At 54.7% G+C, this 19,973-nt stretch overlaps 1 protein-coding gene and 1 long non-coding RNA gene across 6 annotated transcripts; one reads left to right on the forward strand and one right to left on the reverse strand.

Moving 5' to 3' along the window:
* The first annotated feature begins 154 nt into the window (after positions 1–154).
* REEP2 (receptor accessory protein 2) lies at positions 155–8,764 on the forward strand. 5 transcript variants are annotated; one of them, XR_012414134.1, is made up of 8 exons: positions 155–672; positions 2,449–2,521; positions 2,812–3,212; positions 6,182–6,302; positions 6,539–6,652; positions 7,013–7,154; positions 7,253–7,383; positions 7,468–8,176. XR_012414134.1 is itself a non-coding variant. In XM_073994359.1 (8 exons), exons 5-8 carry the CDS (start codon positions 6,587–6,589, stop codon positions 7,534–7,536), a joined length of 414 nt encoding a protein of 137 aa, XP_073850460.1. In that variant the 5' UTR covers positions 486–672; positions 2,449–2,521; positions 2,812–3,212; positions 6,182–6,302; positions 6,539–6,586; the 3' UTR covers positions 7,537–8,764. The 5 variants fall into 5 exon arrangements, 4 of the variants coding, with proteins under 4 accessions (XP_073850460.1, XP_073850461.1, XP_005557965.1 ...); XM_073994359.1 differs by having other exon boundaries at positions 486–672; positions 7,007–7,154; positions 7,468–8,764; XM_073994360.1 differs by having other exon boundaries at positions 486–672; positions 7,468–8,764.
* Positions 8,765–9,371: 607 nt separating this feature from the next.
* Positions 9,372–9,907, reverse strand: LOC135971431 (uncharacterized). Its single transcript, XR_010587639.2, has 2 exons — positions 9,781–9,907; positions 9,372–9,680 (listed from the first exon to the last, which is right to left on the reverse strand). It is a non-coding gene; the product is annotated as an uncharacterized lncRNA (long non-coding RNA).
* Positions 9,908–19,973: the final 10,066 nt, after the last annotated feature.

A 19,973-nucleotide genomic window follows, 5' to 3' on the forward strand; every position in this document is an offset into this window, starting at 1 on the left:
GGGGATGTAACCTGTTTAAAGTAGGCTTCCTGGGGTTATCTTAGCAGCATGACTTGGTGGCTTTGTGACTCTCAACAGATTATTGAACCTTAAGCTTCTCATTCCCTTATCTTCAAAATGAGGGCATTTATAGCACCTGCCTTATAGGGTGGTCAAGAGAATTCACTGGCAACGCAGTGAAGCTCTTAGCACAGGGGCTGGCACACAGTAAGCGCTTGATGTGGGCAGGGCAGGAGGTGGGCAGGGGTCGATTTCAAGATGTAACCATGGAGACCTCCACAACAGCCTAGGGCTTGAAACCCAAGAAAGATGAACAAGCGATTCGAGGAAGGCAGGGCACTGAGGGTCGGAGGCGCATGCCCGGCCACAGCAGGTGCTGGGGGCGCGCCGCCGCCGCCGCCGCGGCCTCCCGGCCTCCCCTTTAAGAGCCGCCGCCGCCGCCGCCCACGGCCCGCCGCTGCGGCAGGGACCTCCCCTTTAACGGCGGCGCTGGGCGCTCCGCTGCCCCCGCGGCGGCTGCTGCAGCGGCTGCTGCTGCTACTGCGGCTCCTGCTGCCGCCGCCGCCGCCGCCGCTCGGCCTCAGGCAGCTGCATCCTCGGCCGGGCCGGGTCCCCGCCCCGCGCCGCGCCCGGCCCCGCCATGGTGTCCTGGATCATCTCTCGCCTGGTGGTGTGAGTGCGGCGGCGAGGGGGGTGATGCGGGCTGTGATGGAGGGCGGGGTTGTTAAAGCCCGGGTGGACTTCTCCGAAGCTTGGTGCAGCAGAGTCACCTAAAGGCGCTGCGTCCTTATTTGGGGTCCCCAGAGACATGGAGATGTGGCACCCAGGACTGGAGGGGGGAATATTAGGGGAGCGTGGTAGGCCTGGCTTCCCAGGGACCTCACCCACATTCTTTATTAATAACCTCTTTTATTTCTACCGTCCTTGCACCTGCGCCCATCCTAGGGGCTGAGCAGCACGGCTTGATTTAAAAGGGAAGGCAGGCGCGTCCCCTCCCCCACCTAGCAGGTCTGGGCTGGAGGAGGTCCTCAGACCCGGGCCCTGTCCCTCTCGGGGAGGGAACAGGGTGATGGAAGAGAGTGGAGCAAGGCAGGGCCTCATCATCATTCCGCAGCTCAGAGCCATCACCAGGCCCCTTGGCCTCTCCCTTCCACTCACTGTCAGGAGACTGGGGACGAGAGCACATGCCCTTAGGCCCCCTAGGGAGGAAGTTTGGGTATGGGGAAGCAGAAATGCTCGGAGGACAAAGTGTGAGAGGTAACCGGGAGAGGGGATGTATGTGCTCAGCCTGGGATTGTGGACGCCGCTGGGGGAGGACGCTCGGTGGCCTTCATTCCAGGCTGCCAGCTACACTGTGGAGCCATGTCTCTGGCACCTCCCCGGGCCCCAGGAGGGAACTCACACCATTCTCCACGACCCCAGACTTTGTCCTTGAGGATTCTGCCCCGCACTCCACTTGCACCAGGCAGTTTGGAAGTATCCCGCCTGTCCATGTGGAAACAGGAGGCACCCACACATTGTCAAGGGGCTGAGCCTGACAGGAGCTCCTTGTGGGCCTCGGAGTTATTCCCTGCCCTAATGAGGACACTGCCCCTCGGCCTCCACCGTTGTGGACTGACACCGGTAGCCCCACCCTGCTCCCTTCCCATTCGGTGCAGCCGGGCTGGCCAAGTGCTTCTGTCCTGGTTTCCTCTAGACTCCTTCTCTTCCCCCATCCACCACAGGGGGAATGGAGGGGTCTCACGCCTCCATGTGGCCTTCAGGGTGGCTGCTTCTCTCTTGCCTGGGCAAGCCCCAAAGGGCATCGGCCCTCTTCTTTCCCAGCCTGTGTCTTGTCTGCACTCTGTAGTTGGATCACCAGCGGGGGCCCTCCCCTGAGCCCCATCCCTGTGGTGTTTACATGGGGGAATAAGCCTCTTTGCCTCTCTCAGGGCCTCCTGCCCCTATGCCCTTTGTTCCCTAGGGCCCCAGGGCCACAGTGGTACCTCTGACTGCCAGGTAAGGGTGCCTTGGTAGGTAGTGTCAGGTTTCCTCGCAGAGCCTGGCTCTGAGACAGGGAGGTAGAGGGTAAGGGCAGATGGGTGTGAAAGGGCATGAGGTCAAGAAGGAAGACACCCTGTGGCAGTGACCTGACTCCCAGTCCCCATGACATGTTTGTGCATAACCAAGGATCATGGCACAAGGGACCACACTGGACCCTCTGGCCTCTGGGCCTTTCCCTGCCTCCAGGGCTGGAGAAAAACTGAATAGTGGAGCAGGGAAGCGCATCACCCTAGCTAGCTGGGCATGTTCCATGCTGCTTTGACCTTAACCCCTGACCTGAGTTCATCAGTCCAGCAGGGAGTTCTGTCCCTCTTCCCATTATTTACCCAGGGTCTGATGCAGAGCTGGGAGGGAGAGGCCACTGCCCTTGGCTGAGGGGCCCAGTAACCATGCCTGCCTCCCTAGGCTCATCTTTGGCACCTTGTACCCAGCCTATTCTTCCTACAAGGCCGTGAAGACAAAAAACGTGAAGGAATATGTGAGTGGATGACCCTTCACCCCCTACCCAACCCACATGGCAGAGAGAGGGGAGGACACTGGGTCCTATTACAGATGGGGGTGACTTTGCACCAATGCTGTCAGCCACTAACAAGACCCACCAGCAAAGGAGGGCCCTGGATGTCCCGCACAGTGCCTCCAACATGGCTGGCAGGCAGAAGTGGGGTCCTGGGTATTCTAACCAGGCATGTTCCACAGGCATAGATGGGGTCCTGGGTGTCCCTGCCCCTCAGCCCCATGCCCCAGTGAGCGCTTTCCTCTGTCCCTCAGGTGAAATGGATGATGTACTGGATCGTCTTTGCCTTCTTCACCACGGCCGAGACGCTCACGGATATAGTGCTCTCCTGGTGAGGTCCAGCATCCCCTCCTGCATCTCAGGGCCCAGGGCCTCTGCCTGTCTCTACCCGGCCAGCCAAACAAAAGATTGGGCCTGGGAGTGAAGCTCCTCCCACTCCTGACAATTTCTTGGGGTCCTTGATATCTCCCCTCTCATGCCTAACTTGACCTGTAGAAGAACAGACATAGTAGTGCCAGGCAAGGGGGCTCACGCTTGTAATCTCAGCACTTCGGGGGACCAAGGCTGGTGGATCACCTGAGGCCAGGAGTTTGAGATAAACCTGGGCAACACAGTGAGACCTCATCTCTACTAAAAAATTTTTTATATTAACCAGGTATGGTGGCATGTGCCTGTAGACCCAGCTACTCAGGAAGCTGAGACAGAAAGATCGCTTGAGCCCAGGAGTTGGGGGCTGCTGTGAGCTATGATCGTGCCACTGCACTCCAGCCTGAGTGACAGAGCAAGACCTTGTCTCTTAAAAAAGAAAAAAGAGCTGGGTGCGGTAGCTCACACCTGTAATCCCAGCACTTTGGGAGGCCTAGCTGGGTGGATCATTTGAGGTCAGGAGTTTGAGACCAGCCTGGCCAACATGGTGAAACCCTGTCTCCACTAAAAATACAAAAAAAATTAGCTGGGCGTGGTAGTGCCCCTGTAATCCCAGCTACTAGGGAGGCTGAGGCAGGAGAACTGCTTGAACCCAGGAGGTGAAGGTTGCAGTGAGCCGAGATCATGCCATTGCAAGCCTGGGCAACAGAGTGAGACTCCGTCTCAAAAAAAAAAAAAAAGGGAGTAAGAACAAACATAACCCCCACGTTTCTTTCTGGTGGCAACCAGAGCACCTCAGTGGAATTCAGGAAACCTGCTTCTGCCATGCTGCCTATGACCTTAGGCAGGTCACAGCTCTCGAGGCCTCAGTTTCCTTATTTGTAAAATAGGCATATGATTCACTCCTATAAACACTGGATACTTGCATTTCCAAGGCATTTCCCAGGTCGTACTAGACTACTAGACTACTATGAGCACTTTGAGGACAGGGAATGTGTCTTAATCATCTGTGCATTCACAGCAGGAACTCAAAAACGTTTACTGAATGATCAGATACCTCTTGGAAGAGAGAACTAATAATACAGTTCATCAGAACTCAAGAGAAGAGAATGTTACCAAGGGGGAGAGGACAAGAGATCATTACATGTAGAGATAAGGCCCTTGCATTTGAGAAAAATAGTTTTAGGAGAGGAAAGAGATGGAGAGATGGGTTAAAAATTGAGGGTAAAGGCCAGGCACAGTGGCTCACGCCTGTAATCCCAGCACTTTGGGAGGCCGAGGCAGGCAGATCACGAGGTCAGGAGATCAAGACCATCCTGGCTAACATGGTGAAACCCCGTCTCTACTAAAAATACAAAAATTAGCTAGGCGTTATGGCGTGTGCTTGTAATCCCAGCTACTTGGGAGGCTGAGACAGAAGAATCGCTTGAACCCAGGAGACGGAGGTTGCAGTGAGCCGAGATTGCACCACTGCACTCCAGCCTGGTGACAGGACTCAGTCTCCAAAAAAAAAAAAAATTTGAGGGTAAAGGCTGGGCGTGGTACCGTCTGCTTGTAATCCTAGCACTTTGGGAAGCCAAGGCAGGAGGGTCGCTTGAGGCTAAGAGTTTGAGATCAGCCTGGGCAACATAGCAAGACCTGTCTATTAAAAAAAAAAAAAAAATTGGCCAGGTGCGGTGGCTCATGCCTTAATCCCAGCACTTTGGGAGGCCGAGGCGGGCAGATCACCTGAGGTCAGGAGTTCGAGACCAGCCTGACCAACATGGTGAAACCCCGTCTCTACTAAAAATACTAAATTAGCCGGGCATGGTGGCGCATGCCTGTAATCCCAGCTACTCGGGAGGCTGAGGCAGGAGAATTGCTTGAACCCAGGAGGCGGAGGTTGTGGTGAGCCAAGATCATGCCACTGCACTCCAGCCTGAGCAACAAAAACGAGACTGTGTCTCAGAAAAAAAAAAAAAAAAAAAAAAATTGAGAGTAGAGCAAGGGTAGTGAGGTAAAAAAAAAAAAAAAAAAAAAAAAAAAAAAAAAAAAAAAAAAAAAATTGACAGTAGTGAATACAGATGCCTTTTTTTCTTTTTCTGAGGTAGAATCTCACTCTGTCATTCAGGTTGGAGTGCAGTGGTGTGATCTCGGCTTACTGCAGCCTCGACCTCCTGGGCTCAAGTGATCTTCCCACCTCAACCTCCTGAGTAGCTGGGACCACAGGCACATGCCACCACACCTGGCTTCTTTTTTATTTTTTGTAGAGATGGGGTTTTGCTGTGTTGTCAAGCTGGTCTCGAACTCCTGGGCTTAGATGATCCTCCCACCTTGGTTCCCAAAGTGCTGGGAGATTACAGGCCACTGTGCCAGGCCAATACATGTGTCTTGACACAGCAAAATAGAGAGTTTTGATGAGGGCTTTGTGAGGACGTAGGTGACCTGAAGGAGTTTGTGACCAGAGGAGAAGGCGCTATGGGGACTGAAGGGCAATCCTGAAAAGTGAGGGGCGTGTCACGGCGAGGCAGGAGGTTCCCCAGCAAGCTAGAGAAGCCCCAGGCCTCTCAATGATAGGGAGGGCAGGAAAGGAAGGGGTGAAGACTCAGGCGTGGGCCTGCACAGTCGAGAGCAAGGTCGCAAGGTCGAGAGTTTCCCTTGGTGTTGACCCTAGGGCAGAGGAAGGGGGTTTTCTCTAGGAGGGAGAGGGCTGGGGCTTGGGGAGAGGATGAGGCAAGGAGAGTCGCTGCTGGGGGAAATTCCTTCTAGAGTCACTGCTTACCTTCCTGTCTGGAGCCTCAGCTGAGCCCCCCAGATGCTTTTGGATTAGAAAGGAGCAGTCCGGGCCGGGCGCGGTGGCTCACGCCTGTAATCCCAGCACTTTGGGAGGCCGAGGTGGGCAGATCACAAGGTCAGGAGATCGAGATCATCCTGGCTAACACGGTGAAACCCTGACTCTACTAAAAATAGAAAAATTAGCCAGGCAAGGTGGCGGGCGCCTGTAGTCCCAGCTACTCGGGAGGCTGAGTCAGGAGAATGGCGTGAACCTGGGAGGCGGAGCTTGCAGTGAGCTCATGCCACTGTACTCCAGCCTGGGCCACAGAACCAGACTGCATCTCAAAAAAAAAAAAAAAGAAAGAAAGGAGCAGTCCCATGAGCCTCATGGGGACCCCAGAGCACTCAGAGTGAGGGGCTATCACACACAGGACCGGTGCTGCTAGACACAGGGCACCTCCCGACTCCCTGCCCTGTACTCCGCGCTTGCCCCTGTCCCAACAGGTTCCCCTTCTACTTTGAACTGAAGATCGCCTTCGTGATATGGCTGCTGTCCCCATACACCAAGGGCTCCAGTGTGCTCTACCGCAAGTTCGTGCACCCAACACTGTCCAACAAGGAGAAGGTTTGCCCCCACTCTCAGCTTACCTCCCAGCCTGCCCCAAGCCAAGGCAGCCCAGAGCCTGTAGCCTCATACAGACTGGCCCTCCCTGTGGGGCCCAGAGCCCGAAGTGACCTGACAGGGCTGCCGTGGCCTCCTGGAGCAGGCAGGGGCCTCTGTCCAGGGGTGAACAAGGATAGGGCAGGGCCTCGACAGCAGCGCCCAGCTCTCCTCTTCTCCCTTCCCCTCCAATGCCATAGGAGATCGACGAGTACATCACGCAGGCCCGAGACAAGAGCTATGAGACCATGATGAGGGTGGGCAAGAGGGGCCTGAACCTGGCCGCTAATGCCGCAGTCACAGCTGCTGCCAAGGTGAGATGGGGGCAGGCTCGGATTCCCAGGGCCCCGCCTTGTACAAAGGGCCCTGGCCAGGCCCCTTGCGTCCACCCTGTGCTCAGGGCTGTAGAGACTCTGGGCTCGTGCAGCTGGAGGTTCCAGTCCAGGCTCTACCCCTATCTGGCCAAGTCACTTTCATCGTCCAGCCATTTCCGCATCTGTCCGGAGGCGAAGTGTGGTCCTGCCCCAGCCCTCAGCTCTGTCTGTGTGGGACTGGGTGAAGACGGTGTGGGGAGGGCACCGAGCCTGGGCTGCTGCCAGCACCATGGTGACCGCTATCTCCACCCCGCCCCTTTCCCCGGCTCTCCCGGTGCGTGGTGGTGACCCTAGGGCCAGGGGGTGCTGTCAGAGAAGCTCCGCAGCTTCAGCATGCAGGACCTGACCCTGATTCGGGACGAGGATGCACTGCCCCTGCAGGGGCCCGACGGCCGCCTCCGACCCGGCCCTGGCAGCCTCCTGGACACCATTGAGGACTTAGGTACAGGCAGGGCCTGAGGTTGGGGAGGGGCCCCAAGGGCAAGGCCAAGGAGCCCAGATGGGAAAGATTCCCCCATCTCCTTTTCTCCCTGCACCCAGGAGATGACCCTGCCCTGGGTCTAAGGTCCAGCACAAACGTGGCAGATTCCCGGACAGAGGCCTCTGAGGATGACATGGGAGACAAAGCTCCCAAGAGGGCCAAACCCATCAAAAAGGCCCCCAAAGCTGAGGTGAGGGCACTGGCCAGAGCTCGGGGAAACAGGCAGGGGGTGGTGGCTCCAAGCTGAGCCCCATCTTCCTCCGTCTTTCCACAGCCACTGGCTTCCAAGACACTGAAGACCCGGCCCAAGAAGAAGGCTTCTGGCGGGGGCGACTCAGCTTGAGACCCTCCACCCCCGCAGGCTGCAGAGCAAGGATGAAGCCTCAGGAAGGGCCTCGGACCCAGCCCCTGCTCCACACTGTGCCAGTAGCCTAGGTGTCTCAGGCCCCTGGGCCCCTCAGATGGCCATTTCCGTGCCTGCCCAGTGGCCACTCTACTGGAAGGGGCTTGGAAAAGAGGAGGGAGGCCCAGCTGTGGGGGTTGAGGGTAAAGGGTGGACCAGAGGCTGAGGACTGAGCCACCTAAGGAGGTGGGGACCCCTCAGCCTCCACTGCTGTTCCGCTGCAGCCCCGCCCTGCCCCGCCCCGCCCACCCAGTGCCTTGCTGAAGCCCATAGCCATCCGCTTCTCAGAGGTCCTATCATGTCTCCACTGCTCGCCTTGGTTTGGGAGCAGGGAGGGGGCAGTCCTAGCCCAGATGGACCAAGGACGGGCCTGAAAACACGTGGGGGGAAGGGAGCACATGGGGAGGATGTCAGGGACTCTGGGTGGGGCCTCCAGGTGCAGCTGTGGGTGGAAGACCGGGGTTGGCGTGTGCTTCAGCAACCAGGATGGCCAGGCCAGAGCTGCAGCTGGGGGCTCTTTTCCTGGTCATTGGGTGGGGCTGAGTGCCACATGTTCCCACATTAAAAAGGGGGGTCCAGGGCTGTGTGTTTGCGTGTGTCTTTCTGGGCCTAGGGCTGGGGGGAGTTTGGGTCAAGGACTGTCCCTCCAGCAGTCACCTCCTCCCACCCTCAGCCCCACCCTCAGCCCCACAGTCAACTGGCCATTTCCCTGCTCAACCCTCCCTCCTAGACCCTGAGCCTCAGAGGATCCAGCCCATGAGAGAACGGGCATCTGGGAGGCCCCTCACCTGCTCCTTTGACCTTGCTCCCTTTCAGGTCACCCATTTCCACCATGCCCTGGGCTGGACTCCCGTGCTCCTCAGGGCCCACCCCTGCTCTGGTACAGGCCCCTGCTGAGTGGGTCCCTCTCCTCTGCCCCTGGGGCCCATCCCCTATTGTCCAGGGTCCCCATCCTATACCAAGCAGACTGGGCGCTAAGACCCCTGGCAGAACCCAGACTCTGCTCGCACCTGCCCCAGCTTCTGCCACAGCTTCAGTCAGGGCCAGGAGGAACACATGAAGAAGAAAGAGAAATGCAGGAGCCGTGGGGCTCCCGGTTCCTTGGGAAGAGGGTGCCCAGTGGACCTTTGGCACTGGATGAGCCAATAAACCAAACTCTGGCACCTCATTTATTTTGGCATCTGTGCTTTGTTCTTGCCACACCAGCTGACAGGTGGGAAGGACCTCAAGTGAAGCAGGACCCAGCTGGGGGAGTCGGGAGGCCAGCCTGTGATCCACAGGAGCTCTGGTCCCCAGCTAAGAGATGGGCTTGAGGTGGCTCAGTCTAGGAAAATGGTTTTGGGACTCAAAACCAGAGGCCTGGGCCGGGCGCGGTGGCTCACGCCTGTAATCCCAGCACTTTGGGAGGCTGAGGCGGGCAGATCACGAGGTCAGGAGATCAAGACCATCCTGGCCAAGATGGTGAAACCCCGTCTGTACTAAAAAAAATTAGCCAGGCGTTGTGGTGTGCACCTGTAGTCCCAGCTACTTGGGAGGCTGAGGTAGGGGAATCGCTTGAATGTGGGAGGCGGAGATTGCAGTGAGCCAAGATTACACCACTGCACTCCAGCCTGGTGAAAGAGCAAGACTGTCTCAAACAAAACAAAAAACAGAGGTTTAGCTGGGTGTGGTGGCTCACACCTATAATCTCAGCACTTTGGGAGGCCGAGGTAGGAGGATCCTTGAACCCAGGATTTTGAGACCAGCCTGGGCAACATGGGAAAATCACATCTGTATTTTTTTTTATTTTTATTTTTATTTTTTTTTTTTGGAAACTGAGTCTCTATTGCCAAGGCTAGAGTGCGGTGGTGTGATCTTGACTCGCTGCAACCTCCGCCTCCTGGGTTCAAGTGATTCTCATGCCTCAGCCTCCCGAGTAGCTGGGATTACAGGCATGCGCCACCATGCCCAGCTAATTTTTGTATTTTTAGTAGAGACTGGGTTTCACCATGTTGGCTAGGCTGGTCTCGAACTCCTGACCTCAAATGATCGGCCTCCCAAAGTGCTGGGATTACAGGCGTGAGACATCGTGCCAGACCACATCTCTATTTTTAAAAATAATAATAATTAATAAATAAAAACCAGAGGCCTAAGAAGGGTCAGGGGCCCCAACCCCAAGGACGGTCTTATCCCTCAGAATCTTACCCCAAGTGTTCAGTGGACCTTCTGGTATCCAACAAAAAGTGCTAGGTGTAGGCTCTGGGGGACAAAGATCCCAGTGAGGCCCCCAGTGGGGACAGGATAAGATATGGAGCTGTGGGGCAGGCCTCAGGGACTGTGCCTAGAAAGGCCAAAAATGCCAAAGGGGGTTGAGCCAGACACATTGAGCGAATAAGCAGAGATGGGGAAGCCAAGACAAGGGCTTGTGGAGAAACCAGCCCTGGGGACAGAGAGGGAACCAAGGGCTGAGACAAAGAGGCACAACCTTTGTGACACCAGGAAAGGCAGGGGTCCAGCCCTAACTGCTGGGCTAGGTTAGAGGAAAGGAGGAGGAGGGAGCTGCAGGGCATGGGGTCGGAGCCCTGGGAAGCAGAGCCAGAGCTCCAGGGGCCAAGAAGCACAACTGACTGGGGATGAGCCCCCGGGAAGCTGGAACCAAGGGGGAGGGAAAGGCTGGCAGAGGAGCAGAGGCAGGTATGGAGGAGAGATTGACAAAGGAAAAGAGCCGTAAGGGAGGAAAAAGGGATCAGAGAAATAGCTCAACCTGTGGAAGGAAAATTGAGGAAGCAGGCCATGGGGTGGGTAGGGGGTGTGAATAGGACCTAGACCCAGGCTCTGGACCCCAAGTTTGGCAAAGTGCCCCTACACTAGGCTTCCCTCCTCCTTCCCTGGCATCACAGGGTATGTGCATAGGGCATGTGCCAAGCTAGCCAAGAGCCCCCTGAAGTGAGGTCACAGTGGGGGATGTGAGATGTCCCTTTTGTCTTTCCTTGGAGTCCTCCAGTCAACTAGCCCTCTGAGGGGCATCGCCTTCACCATCAGCCTCTGAGCAATTTTGGCCCATTTTTCCATCGGAAAGGAGAGGAAGCTACCATGGTAAAATATAGGGGAGGCATTCATTCTAGAAAGATCCCCAGAGGGTAAGATGCTGCAGAACCACGCTAACAGCTACCATATGCCCAGGAAACCAGGTTAGGCGCTCTTTAACCTAAATCTCATTTGCTGCATATCACACACACACACAGCCTCACACTCAGGAGCATGCTCGCATCCACAGTGACTGGTGGCTAGACAGGTGACGTCCAGATTCCGCATTGTCAAGCTCTCCATGCGCATCAGGGGTTCCCCTGTGTCCACAGGAACATGCTCAGATTTCCAAGCGCATTGGTTTGTTGCTATGGAAACATTCAGGCTTCTAGAATTCTGGGCACAGGGCCCGCCCCCTGTGGTGCAGAGAAGAGGAGAGCTAGAGGGTGACAAGAAGAATGGGTGGAAAGGCTCCTGGGAAAGAGGCTGGCTGGTGGCACACATCTGGGCCTAGGTGACCCCTTGCTGTCCCCTCATTCCCTGGGAAAATCTCCCCTTCCCCCTCTCCCCTCTGCCTCCGTAGATCTCTCCAAGCCAGGGTAGTGGGAAAGAGATGTCAGAAATAGGTGTATGGCCAGCGCTCTGTGGAAGGTGCTTGATCACTGCCTGGGTCTCCAGGGGCCTTTGAGAGGTATTAGCTTTGGGTAGGGACTGGGGCAGGCGAGCGCTGGGTCCCATGCCCAGGCCTCCTTGGATCGCCCTCCAGGCCTGAGGTTCCTGGTTATAACAGCCTCAGGTCTCTAGCTTCTTCAGCTGGCTCCCCCTCCCTTTCTTGTGGGTGCCCTACACCCGGAGAACCTGCTTAAAATGGGATTTCCAGGCTGTGACGTCAGAGGAAAGCCGGCAGCTCCATCCAGCCTCTGCCAGCTCTCCCTTGATCGGCAGAGCTGAGCCCAGCTTTGCTTGGCCTGGAGGGAGGCAGGGCGGGCACAGGAGGGAGGGGTTTTGGGGGCTCTGAGCCATGGTCCCCATACCTGTAGCATCCAGAATGACAGGGAGAGGCTGTTTGCAGGCCCAAAGCCCCTCTTAGCTTCCCCACTATCTTCAATTTCCGCCAGTACACGATCACCCCCCTCCCACATCCCCCCAGTTTTTCCCTCTCTGAGCTGGGTCAGGTCTATCTGGAGGAGGAGGGCATCTCCTGTCCTTACCGGACAGCGGCTTCTGTGTGTGTCTTGCCTGAAGCTGTGCCATATCCAGGCTGCAGGCGGCGAAGGGTGGGAGGGATGCCTGCGAGGATGGAAAAGTCCACTAGGTGGCGCAGCTGCCTCCCTATGTGGGAATCCCTGGCCCCGCGGAAAACCCTCTCCCGCCGCCAGTAGGCTCAAGGTTTGGTGAGCAGAGTGCCTCATCCTCTGCTCCCTGGAGCTGGAGGTTCATGAAGAAAGCATCCTTGTGGGTGAACAGGACAGCTGTGGGTTCTCCAGCAGTCTTCCCCTAAGCCCAGTCTGTGTGCACACCTACTGCCCCAGGAGATGGTCAGACCTAGAAGAGGACCCCCACTTTCAGTGAGGTTCCAGCACCCTCCCCCAAACAGAAATTGCCAAGCTCACCCTGGGATGATTCTTTTTTTTTTTCTTTTGGAGACAGAGTATTGCTCTGTCGCCCAGGCTGGAGTGCCGTGGCATGATCTCAGCTCACTACAACCTCCGCCTCCCGAGTTCTAGCTATTCTCTTGCCTCAGTCTCCCAAGTAGTTGGGATTACAGGCACAGGCCACCATGCCTGGCTAATTTTTTGCCTTTTTTTTCCTTTTTAATAAAGATGGGGTTTTGCCATGTTGGCCAGGCTGGTCTCAAACTCCTGGCTTCCAGTGATCCTCCCACCTCCCAAAGTGCTGGGATTAAAGGCGTGAGTCACTGCACCTGGCCCCAACCTGGGCTTCTGAAATGGCATCTAGAGAGGCTGCTGGAGCTGATTTCAGAGTCAAGAGGGGAGAGGGACCCCTGAGGCAGCAAGGGGTGGGGAACTGGGGCGTGGAGGTAGGAAGGAGAAGTTGGGTCCAGAGGGAGGGAAGCTCATATAGCTGCAGCATTTCCTGGATATGATCTCCCTGATGGCCACAGTGGCAGTCCCAGGACTGTTCCAGATGCCCCCTGCCCCTTCTGTATTTTCATCTGGGGTACTGTGGAGTTGAAAAAGACAAAGTCAGGCCAGATGTGGCGTGGTGGCGGACACCTGTAGTCCCAGCTACTCAGAGGCTGAGGCAGGAGAATTGCTTGAACCCGGGAGGCAAGAGGTTGCAGTGAGCTGAGATTGTGCCATTGCACTCCAGCCCAGGCGACAGTGTGAGATTCCACCTCAAAAAGAAAAAAAAAAAAAAAAAAAAGGAAAGAAAGAAAGAAAGAAAGAAGGAAGGAAGGAAGGAAGGAAGGAAAGAAAGAAAGAAAGAAAGAAAGAAAGAAAGAAAGAAAGAAAGAAAGAAAGAAAGAAAGAAAGAAAGAAAGAAAGAAAGAAAGAAAAAAATTCCCTAGTCTCCAAATCCTGGAATCCCATAGTATTCTTGCAGGGGCTAGGGGTGAGGCTCCTCAATGACCTACCTTTCCCTGACCTTTTTCCCAAGTTGACCCCATGCATCCCCTATGAATTACCCTCTCCTTTTGTCCCAGTCAGAAAAGTGATCAATAAATAATGCTGCTTGAAATATTAATGGTGAGTTTTACACCAGCATCCCTTAACTGTGCCTGTCGTTTTCCTGACAGGGAAATGCATAGTCCCCCAGACAGCTCATTCCCGTCTCGGCCAACAGAGGGTCTTTCTTTGCCAAGACTTCACCCCATTCCCATCTCAGCCAGAATCATGATTCAGTCCCATCAACTAAGAAAAGGAAGGGTCCCCCAGAGATCAACTCAGTCAGCACCTCCAACCCCGGAAGGGTGGAGTAAGCTAAGCCAGGTAGAAGCCCTTCCTGATACCTCAATTTCCCACGGTGTGATTGAGATCCCGTTTCCTCTGTTCCATGTCCATCCTGGGCCTGCCAGGTCCAGCTTTCTGGGTGGCCGACTCAGAATAAGACTGCAGCCTCCCTGCCCGCTCCTGGACTACTTGGAGTCTGAGCAGAGGACATTCATGTGCTCCTAGACTGCTCGAGCCCAGGTCACTCTCATGTGGTTTTGTTCTCCTGGAAGAAGGGGAGGAGTGGGAAGGACAAAGAGGTGGAGAGGAGGGTCATTGAAACTCTGGAGCCCAACTTACCCAGTACCAGTTCCCTGCAGAAGCCATGACCGCTCAAATCTATTTTTTTTTTTTTTTTTGGAGACAGAGTCTTGCTCTGTCACCCAGACTGGAGTGCAATGGCATGGTCTTAGCTCACTGCAACCTCCACCTCCTGGGTTCAAGAGATTCTCCTGCCTCAGCCTTCTGAGTAGCTGGAACTACAGGTGCATGCCATCATGCCTGGCTAATTTTGTATTTTTAGTAGAGTCAGGGTTTCACCATGTTGGCCAGGCAGGTCTCAAACTCCTGACTTCAAATGATCTGCCTGCCTCGGCCTCCCAAAGTGCTGGGATTACAGACGTGAGCCCCCGCGCCTGGCCTCAAATCTTTTTTTTTTTTTCTGGGGACACAGGGTCTTGCTTGCTTCATTGCCCACACTGGAGTGTAATGGCACAATCACGGCTTACTGCAGCCTCAACCTCCTGGGCTCAAGCAATCCTCCCACCTTAGCCTCCCGCGTATCTGGAACCACAAGCGCACACCACCACGCCTCGCCAGTTTTTCTTTTTTTTTTTTTCTTTTTTGAGATAAGATGGCCTTTATTGCAGCACGAACCAAGTGAGGAGGACAGCATGTCAACAGCTCTCCAGGAGCCACCAAAGGCAAGGGGCCCACCCTGCCCCTGCAACAGGTCCCCCAGGGGCTAGAGCATAGCTCCCCCAAGGAAGGTCAAGGCATGCTTGTAAACAGGGGCCCAGACAACACAGAGAGGGGAGGCGGCCTCATCGGGTACAGCTTTGCTACAAGAAAGATTGTTATTAATTTCAAAGAGGAGACACCGCCATGCCTAGCCCTGCCCTCCCATGCTGCCAGGCTCTAGAGGTAGCTCCTGCCTGCCTAGGGAGTTAGGCCCACCCACTGCCCGTGAGCCTGGCCCAAGCACACTGCAGCCACACAAAAAGCGCTGGCAGCTGACTCCAAATTTCAGAAACACAATTAGAAAAGAACTAGGCCAGGCATGGTGGCTCATGCCTGTAATCCCAGCACTTTGGGAGGCCGAGGCGGGCGGATCAGAAGTTCGAGAACAGCCTGACCAACATGGTGAAACCCCATCTCTACTAAAAATACAAAAATTAGCTGGGTGTGGTGATGCGTGCCTGTAATCCCAGCTACTCAGGAGGCTGAGGCAGGAGAATCGCTTGAACCCAGAAGGCGGAGGTTGCAGTGAGCCGAGATTGTGCCAATGCACTCCAGCCTGGGCGACAGAGTGAGACTCTATCTCAAAAAAAAAAAAAAAGAAAAGAAAAGAAAACTGGAATGTTACATTTTTCTCCCATACATTAAAAAATAAGAAAAAGCAAACATTTTGACTATAGACCCTGGTAGGTGGCATCTGACTTTAACCTGAAGTTCTCCTTGGAATCCTTTTCTGCCTGGCGCTCTGCCTGGCACTCTGCCATCCACAATCAGCCCCAGCCCCAGGCCCCCCTCACCGGAAGATCCTGGCCCATCTCAGAGGAGGGCGGGACCCCGCAGAGTGCCTGGCGAACAGAGCAACCACTGGGAAGACAGGGACTGATTGGGAAGACAAATGGGAAAGGAAACAGTAACAGAAGGTGGCGGCCTCCTGCCAGGACCTCAGCGGGAGGTTGCTGGTGAAGGTCCTGGGTGAGCTGGAGATGGGTGATAAGGTGACCTTGCTGGGTGGTAGTCTCAGGCTGTTCCTGGGCACCTGTCACATAGACCCCTGTGGGCACAGTGTGGGGCCCCACACCCGTCCCAGGGTTGTCCTGATACATAAGAGCAGAGACCCTGGAAGAGAAACCCGCCTGCCCCATGTGACACAGGGCTCCCAAACGCTTCCCTGTGGAACCCTGCTCCCGAGGACACCTTGTCTCGCTCCACAGAACCCTTTCCCCAGCACCCCCCGGAAACACAGCAGCTGGAAACTAACTCTCCATGCCAGGAACGAAGCCCTTGGCTAAGCCAGAGACTCATCAGTGCACGGATGGTGGTGAGGGGTGAGGACAGGCCCTGGGGCAGCGCTCTGCCCTGGGGACACCATCACTGTCCTGCTCTGACCCACAGGTGGGAGGAGGATGCTGTGCTCCCAGAGTGTGAGGATGGCTCAGGAGGACAGACGCCTGGGGCTGAGGCTGTGCCCAGAGCCGGTGTGGGGAGGGGTGTGGGGGGCTTTGCAGAGGCAGCTCAGAGAACTGAGGTTGGAATCCTGCCCCAAGCTCAGGTTTTGGGGACGGCAAGTGCCTAGACAAGGCAGGTGACATTACAGTCACTGAGCTGGTCCAGAAACAAGGTGCTGAAGACGTCGTTGAAGAAGGTGGCGTGGTGCCTGCAGGCTCGCTTGCAGTCGGGGTTGAAGTTCACCTCCAGGATCTGCAGCTGCATCACCCGCTTTCCATCTGGACGGTTGTCCCACTTCAGCATGAGGTCGATGGCATACATCTGGCCAGTTTTTAAAAATGATTTTTTGTAGAGACAGCGGTTGCCCTATGTTGTCCAGGCTGGTCTCAAACTCCTGAGCTCAAGGGATCCTCCTGCCTCGGCCTCCCAAAGTGTTGGGATTACAGGTGTGAGCCACGATGCCCACTCCACTCAAATCTTTGCATGCACATTTGCTTCTGCCCGTAGCACCCTTGTTCACCTGCTTCACCTGGTCAGCTCCTGTATGTGCTTCAAGTCTCAGCCCAGAGTGACTCCCCCACCCCACCTCCAAGTTGTCAGATGCCCCTCCAGGCCCCTGACATACCTGTCCTTTCCCCCTGACAGCATGCATTGCCCTGTGTGCCCCTTGCCTGCTTCCCAGTCTGTTTACCCACCAGCCCGAAGGCCGGGGCATAGACAATGGGCCCAGCTGGCTCCCCACTGTTTGCCCAGCATCTCCAGCACGGGGCCTGGTACACGATAAACACTTGGCACATTTTTGTGGAATGTTAGAATGATGCCCCTGCAGCAATCTTCCCCTCCTGGAAAAACAGCAACCTTCAGACTTCAGTGTCTCTCAGCTGAGCTGTTGCCTACGCCCGAGAATGAGTGTCTGCGCTAAACAGGAGCTGCCCAGATCGGCTGCCCCTGCCCTGGCTGCCCCAGCATGTGCCCACGCTCACTGGTGCTCCTTTTCTCTCTCTCTCACACACAGATGGGAGTCAGCTTTCCAGCCACATTCAGTTCTCACTTTAATTCAAATGCTAAATTGGGAAGAAGAGCAGCTTCACACTCTCGATTTAGCCTGGGAGAGAAAAAGTGAGACGGCCTGGATATTGCCAGGGAAAGGAGAAAGAGAAAGCAGGGTCTGGGGTTGGAGGGTGGTGGCAAATGTACCAGAGCCCAAGGGAAAACAATGAAAGCCCCACCACCCAGCTCCTAAAAATAAACCACCCAGAGCTCTGACCCCAGGGTGGCCCTTAAAGCCTCTTTCCTACAGCAGGGCAACCATTCCCGGCATTATCTCCATCTGGAGAGGGTGTGACTAGGGGGAGCAGGGGAGTCTCTGAATATTAAAGCTACCCAGAGAGGGAGATGCTGCTACTTTGGTCACTGGTAGTAGAAATCATGAGGTCCTTCTTAAGTCTGACTTTGATTCCCCCTGTGAGAGCTACAGGTTATGATGAATTAGAACTCTGAGTCCACAAACAGATACTTCCACATCAATGTTCACAGCAGCATTATTCCCAGTCACCAAGAGGTGAACAACCCTCTGCTCATCAGTCGATAAGTGGATAAACAAAATGTGGTATATACGTGCAATGGAACATTAGACAGCCTTAAGAAGGAATGGGATTTTGACACATGCTACAACATGGATAAGCCCTGAAAACATTATGGCAGGTGAAATAAGCCAGACACAAAAGGACAAATATTGTATGATTATGCTTACATGAATACCTAGAATAGTGAAATCCATAGAGACAGGAACTGTAATAGAGATTAGCAGGCAGCCGGGCTTGATAGCTCATACCTTTAATCCCGGCACCTTGGGAGACCAAGGCGGGCAGATCACTTGAGGCCAGGAGTTTGAGACCAGCCTGGCCAACACGGCAAAACCCCATCTCTACTAAAAATACCAAAATTAGCTGGGCATTGTGGTGCACACCTGTAGACCCAGCTACTCGGGAGGCTGAGGCAGGAGAATCGCTTGAGCCTGGGAGGCAGAGATTGAAGTGAGCAGAGATCATGCCACTGCACTCCAGCCTGGGTGACAGAGTGAGTGAGAGACTCCATCTCAAAAAAAAAAAAAAAAGCAGGGATTGTGGGGAGGAGGGAACAGGGAGTTATTTAAAGGGTGCAGAGTTTCTGTTTGGGATGATGAGAAAGTTCTGAAAAGGACAGTGGTGATAGTTGTACAACAGTGTGAATGTACTTAATGCCACTGAATTGTAAACTTAAAATGGTTCAAATTGTAAATTTTTGTGTATTTTACAATAAAAAATAAATGTTAATTATTAAAATTTTAGGCCAGGCGCCGTGGCTCATGCCTGTAATCCCAATACTTTGGGAGGCCAAGGCGGGCGGATCACCTGAGGTCAGGAGTTCGAGACCAGCCTGACCAACACGGAGAAACCCCATCTCTACTAAAAATACAAAATTAGCTGGGCGTGGTGGCACATGCCTGTAATCCCAGCTACTTGGGAGGCTGAGGCAGGAGAATTGTTTGAACCTGGGAGGCGGAGGTTGCAGTGAGCCGAGATCGTGCGGTTGCACTCCAGCCTGAGCAACAAGAGCGAAACTCCAACTCAAAAAAAATAATAATAATTATTATTATTATTAAAATTTTAAAACACTGAGTCCAATGTCAGCTTTAAGATACTGTTATGTTGGCCAGGCACAGTGGCTCACACCTATAATCCCAGCACTTTGGGAGGCCGAGGTGGGCGGATCACAAGGTCAGGAGATTGAGACCATCCTGGCTAATATGGTGAAACTCCCTCTCTACTAAAAATACAAAAAATTAGCCGGGCGTGGTAGCAGGCGCCTGTAGTCCCAGCTACTCGGGAGGCTGAGGCAGGAGAATGGCGTGAACCCAGGAAGCGGAGCTTGCAGTGAGCCAAGATCACTGCACTCCAGCCTAGGCAACAGAGCAAGGCTCTGTCTCAAAAAAAAAAAAAAAAAAAAAAAAAATACTGCTGTGTCCTGCCATGATGGCCCTCTCTGCAACTGGACCAGAGGGAAACTGGATCCTGTAAGCTCCAGATCCCTCCCTGTGCCTGCTTTTAGGAAGAGAAGTGCTGCCTCTGCCAGGAGTACAGCTGAGACTTTTCTGAGGATGTTCCTAGGGACAGAAGCAGAACCTCCCGCCCTTATGGCTGGTTGTCAGTGTGATCGTGGATGGAAGCTCTCTCTCCTGTGCTGGGCGCCATCTTCCTTCTCACTCACGCATGTTGACTTTGCCTTAAAACAGGGTTCCCATATGGAGGGAGTTGATAGGAAGATGGTTGGAGGAAGGAAAAATGACAGGGCCCTTCCATCAGCCTCCCAACCACCCTACTGCCACTGTACCCAGGGAGATGGATGCTCCTTTGGGCTGGGCAGCTTGTCAGTCAGCGTGGTTGTCAGCTTTTCTGGCTGTCTTTCTGTCTCTGCCTAGGAGGCCCCTGCAGGGGCCCCTGTGATAGCTGGTGCTGATGCATCGAGACCCCATCCTCTCTCCTGGACCATTGCATGGGTGCCTGCCGGTCTCATCATCTGCCCTCCCCATGCCCCTCACAGCCTCCTGAGATGATTTTTTAAATGGGATGTTGGCTCTCTGACTGCCTGGGAAGCACTTCAGGGGGTGGGGGCTGGATCAGGGCCCCCGCATTCACTGTGCTTCCCCCATGACAGTGTGTGTCACACTGCTCCAAGTGCTTCTTAACGTCTGTCTCCCCCACTGGGCTACGAGCTGCCAAAGAGGGGGACCCTCCTCACCATTCTGTATCTTTAATGCCTAGAGCAGAAATGATGTTTGATAAATACTTGTGGAATGGATGAATTTAAGTGACCTGCTCCTATGTCTGTCTCCCCTACCCGATTTGACTGAAGAACCCTGCAGGGTGAAAGTGAGTTTCATCTGATTCATTCTGGGGTCCCAGAGAAGAGTTCTTGGTAGGAGCTGGGGTTCAGCCGGAGGGCTCTGAAGCCAGGCTGTCTGGATTGGAATCC

Source organism: Macaca fascicularis, chromosome 6, assembly GCF_037993035.2.
Source record: "Macaca fascicularis isolate 582-1 chromosome 6, T2T-MFA8v1.1".
Lineage (NCBI taxonomy): Eukaryota > Metazoa > Chordata > Mammalia > Primates > Cercopithecidae > Macaca > Macaca fascicularis.

What these genes read in the sequence shown, in the direction of transcription:
- REEP2 (XM_005557908.4), top strand. Translation starts at nt 641, where the DNA reads ATGGTGTCCTGGATCATCTCTCGCCTGGTGGT. An exon ending in CAAAAAACGTGAAGGAATAT is followed by an intron (nt 2,522 to 2,811) that starts GTGAGTGGATGA and finishes TCTGTCCCTCAG; the next exon opens with GTGAAATGGATGATGTACTG. An exon ending in CAGTCACAGCTGCTGCCAAG is followed by an intron (nt 6,653 to 7,006) that starts GTGAGATGGGGG and finishes TGGTGACCCTAG; the next exon opens with GGCCAGGGGGTGCTGTCAGA.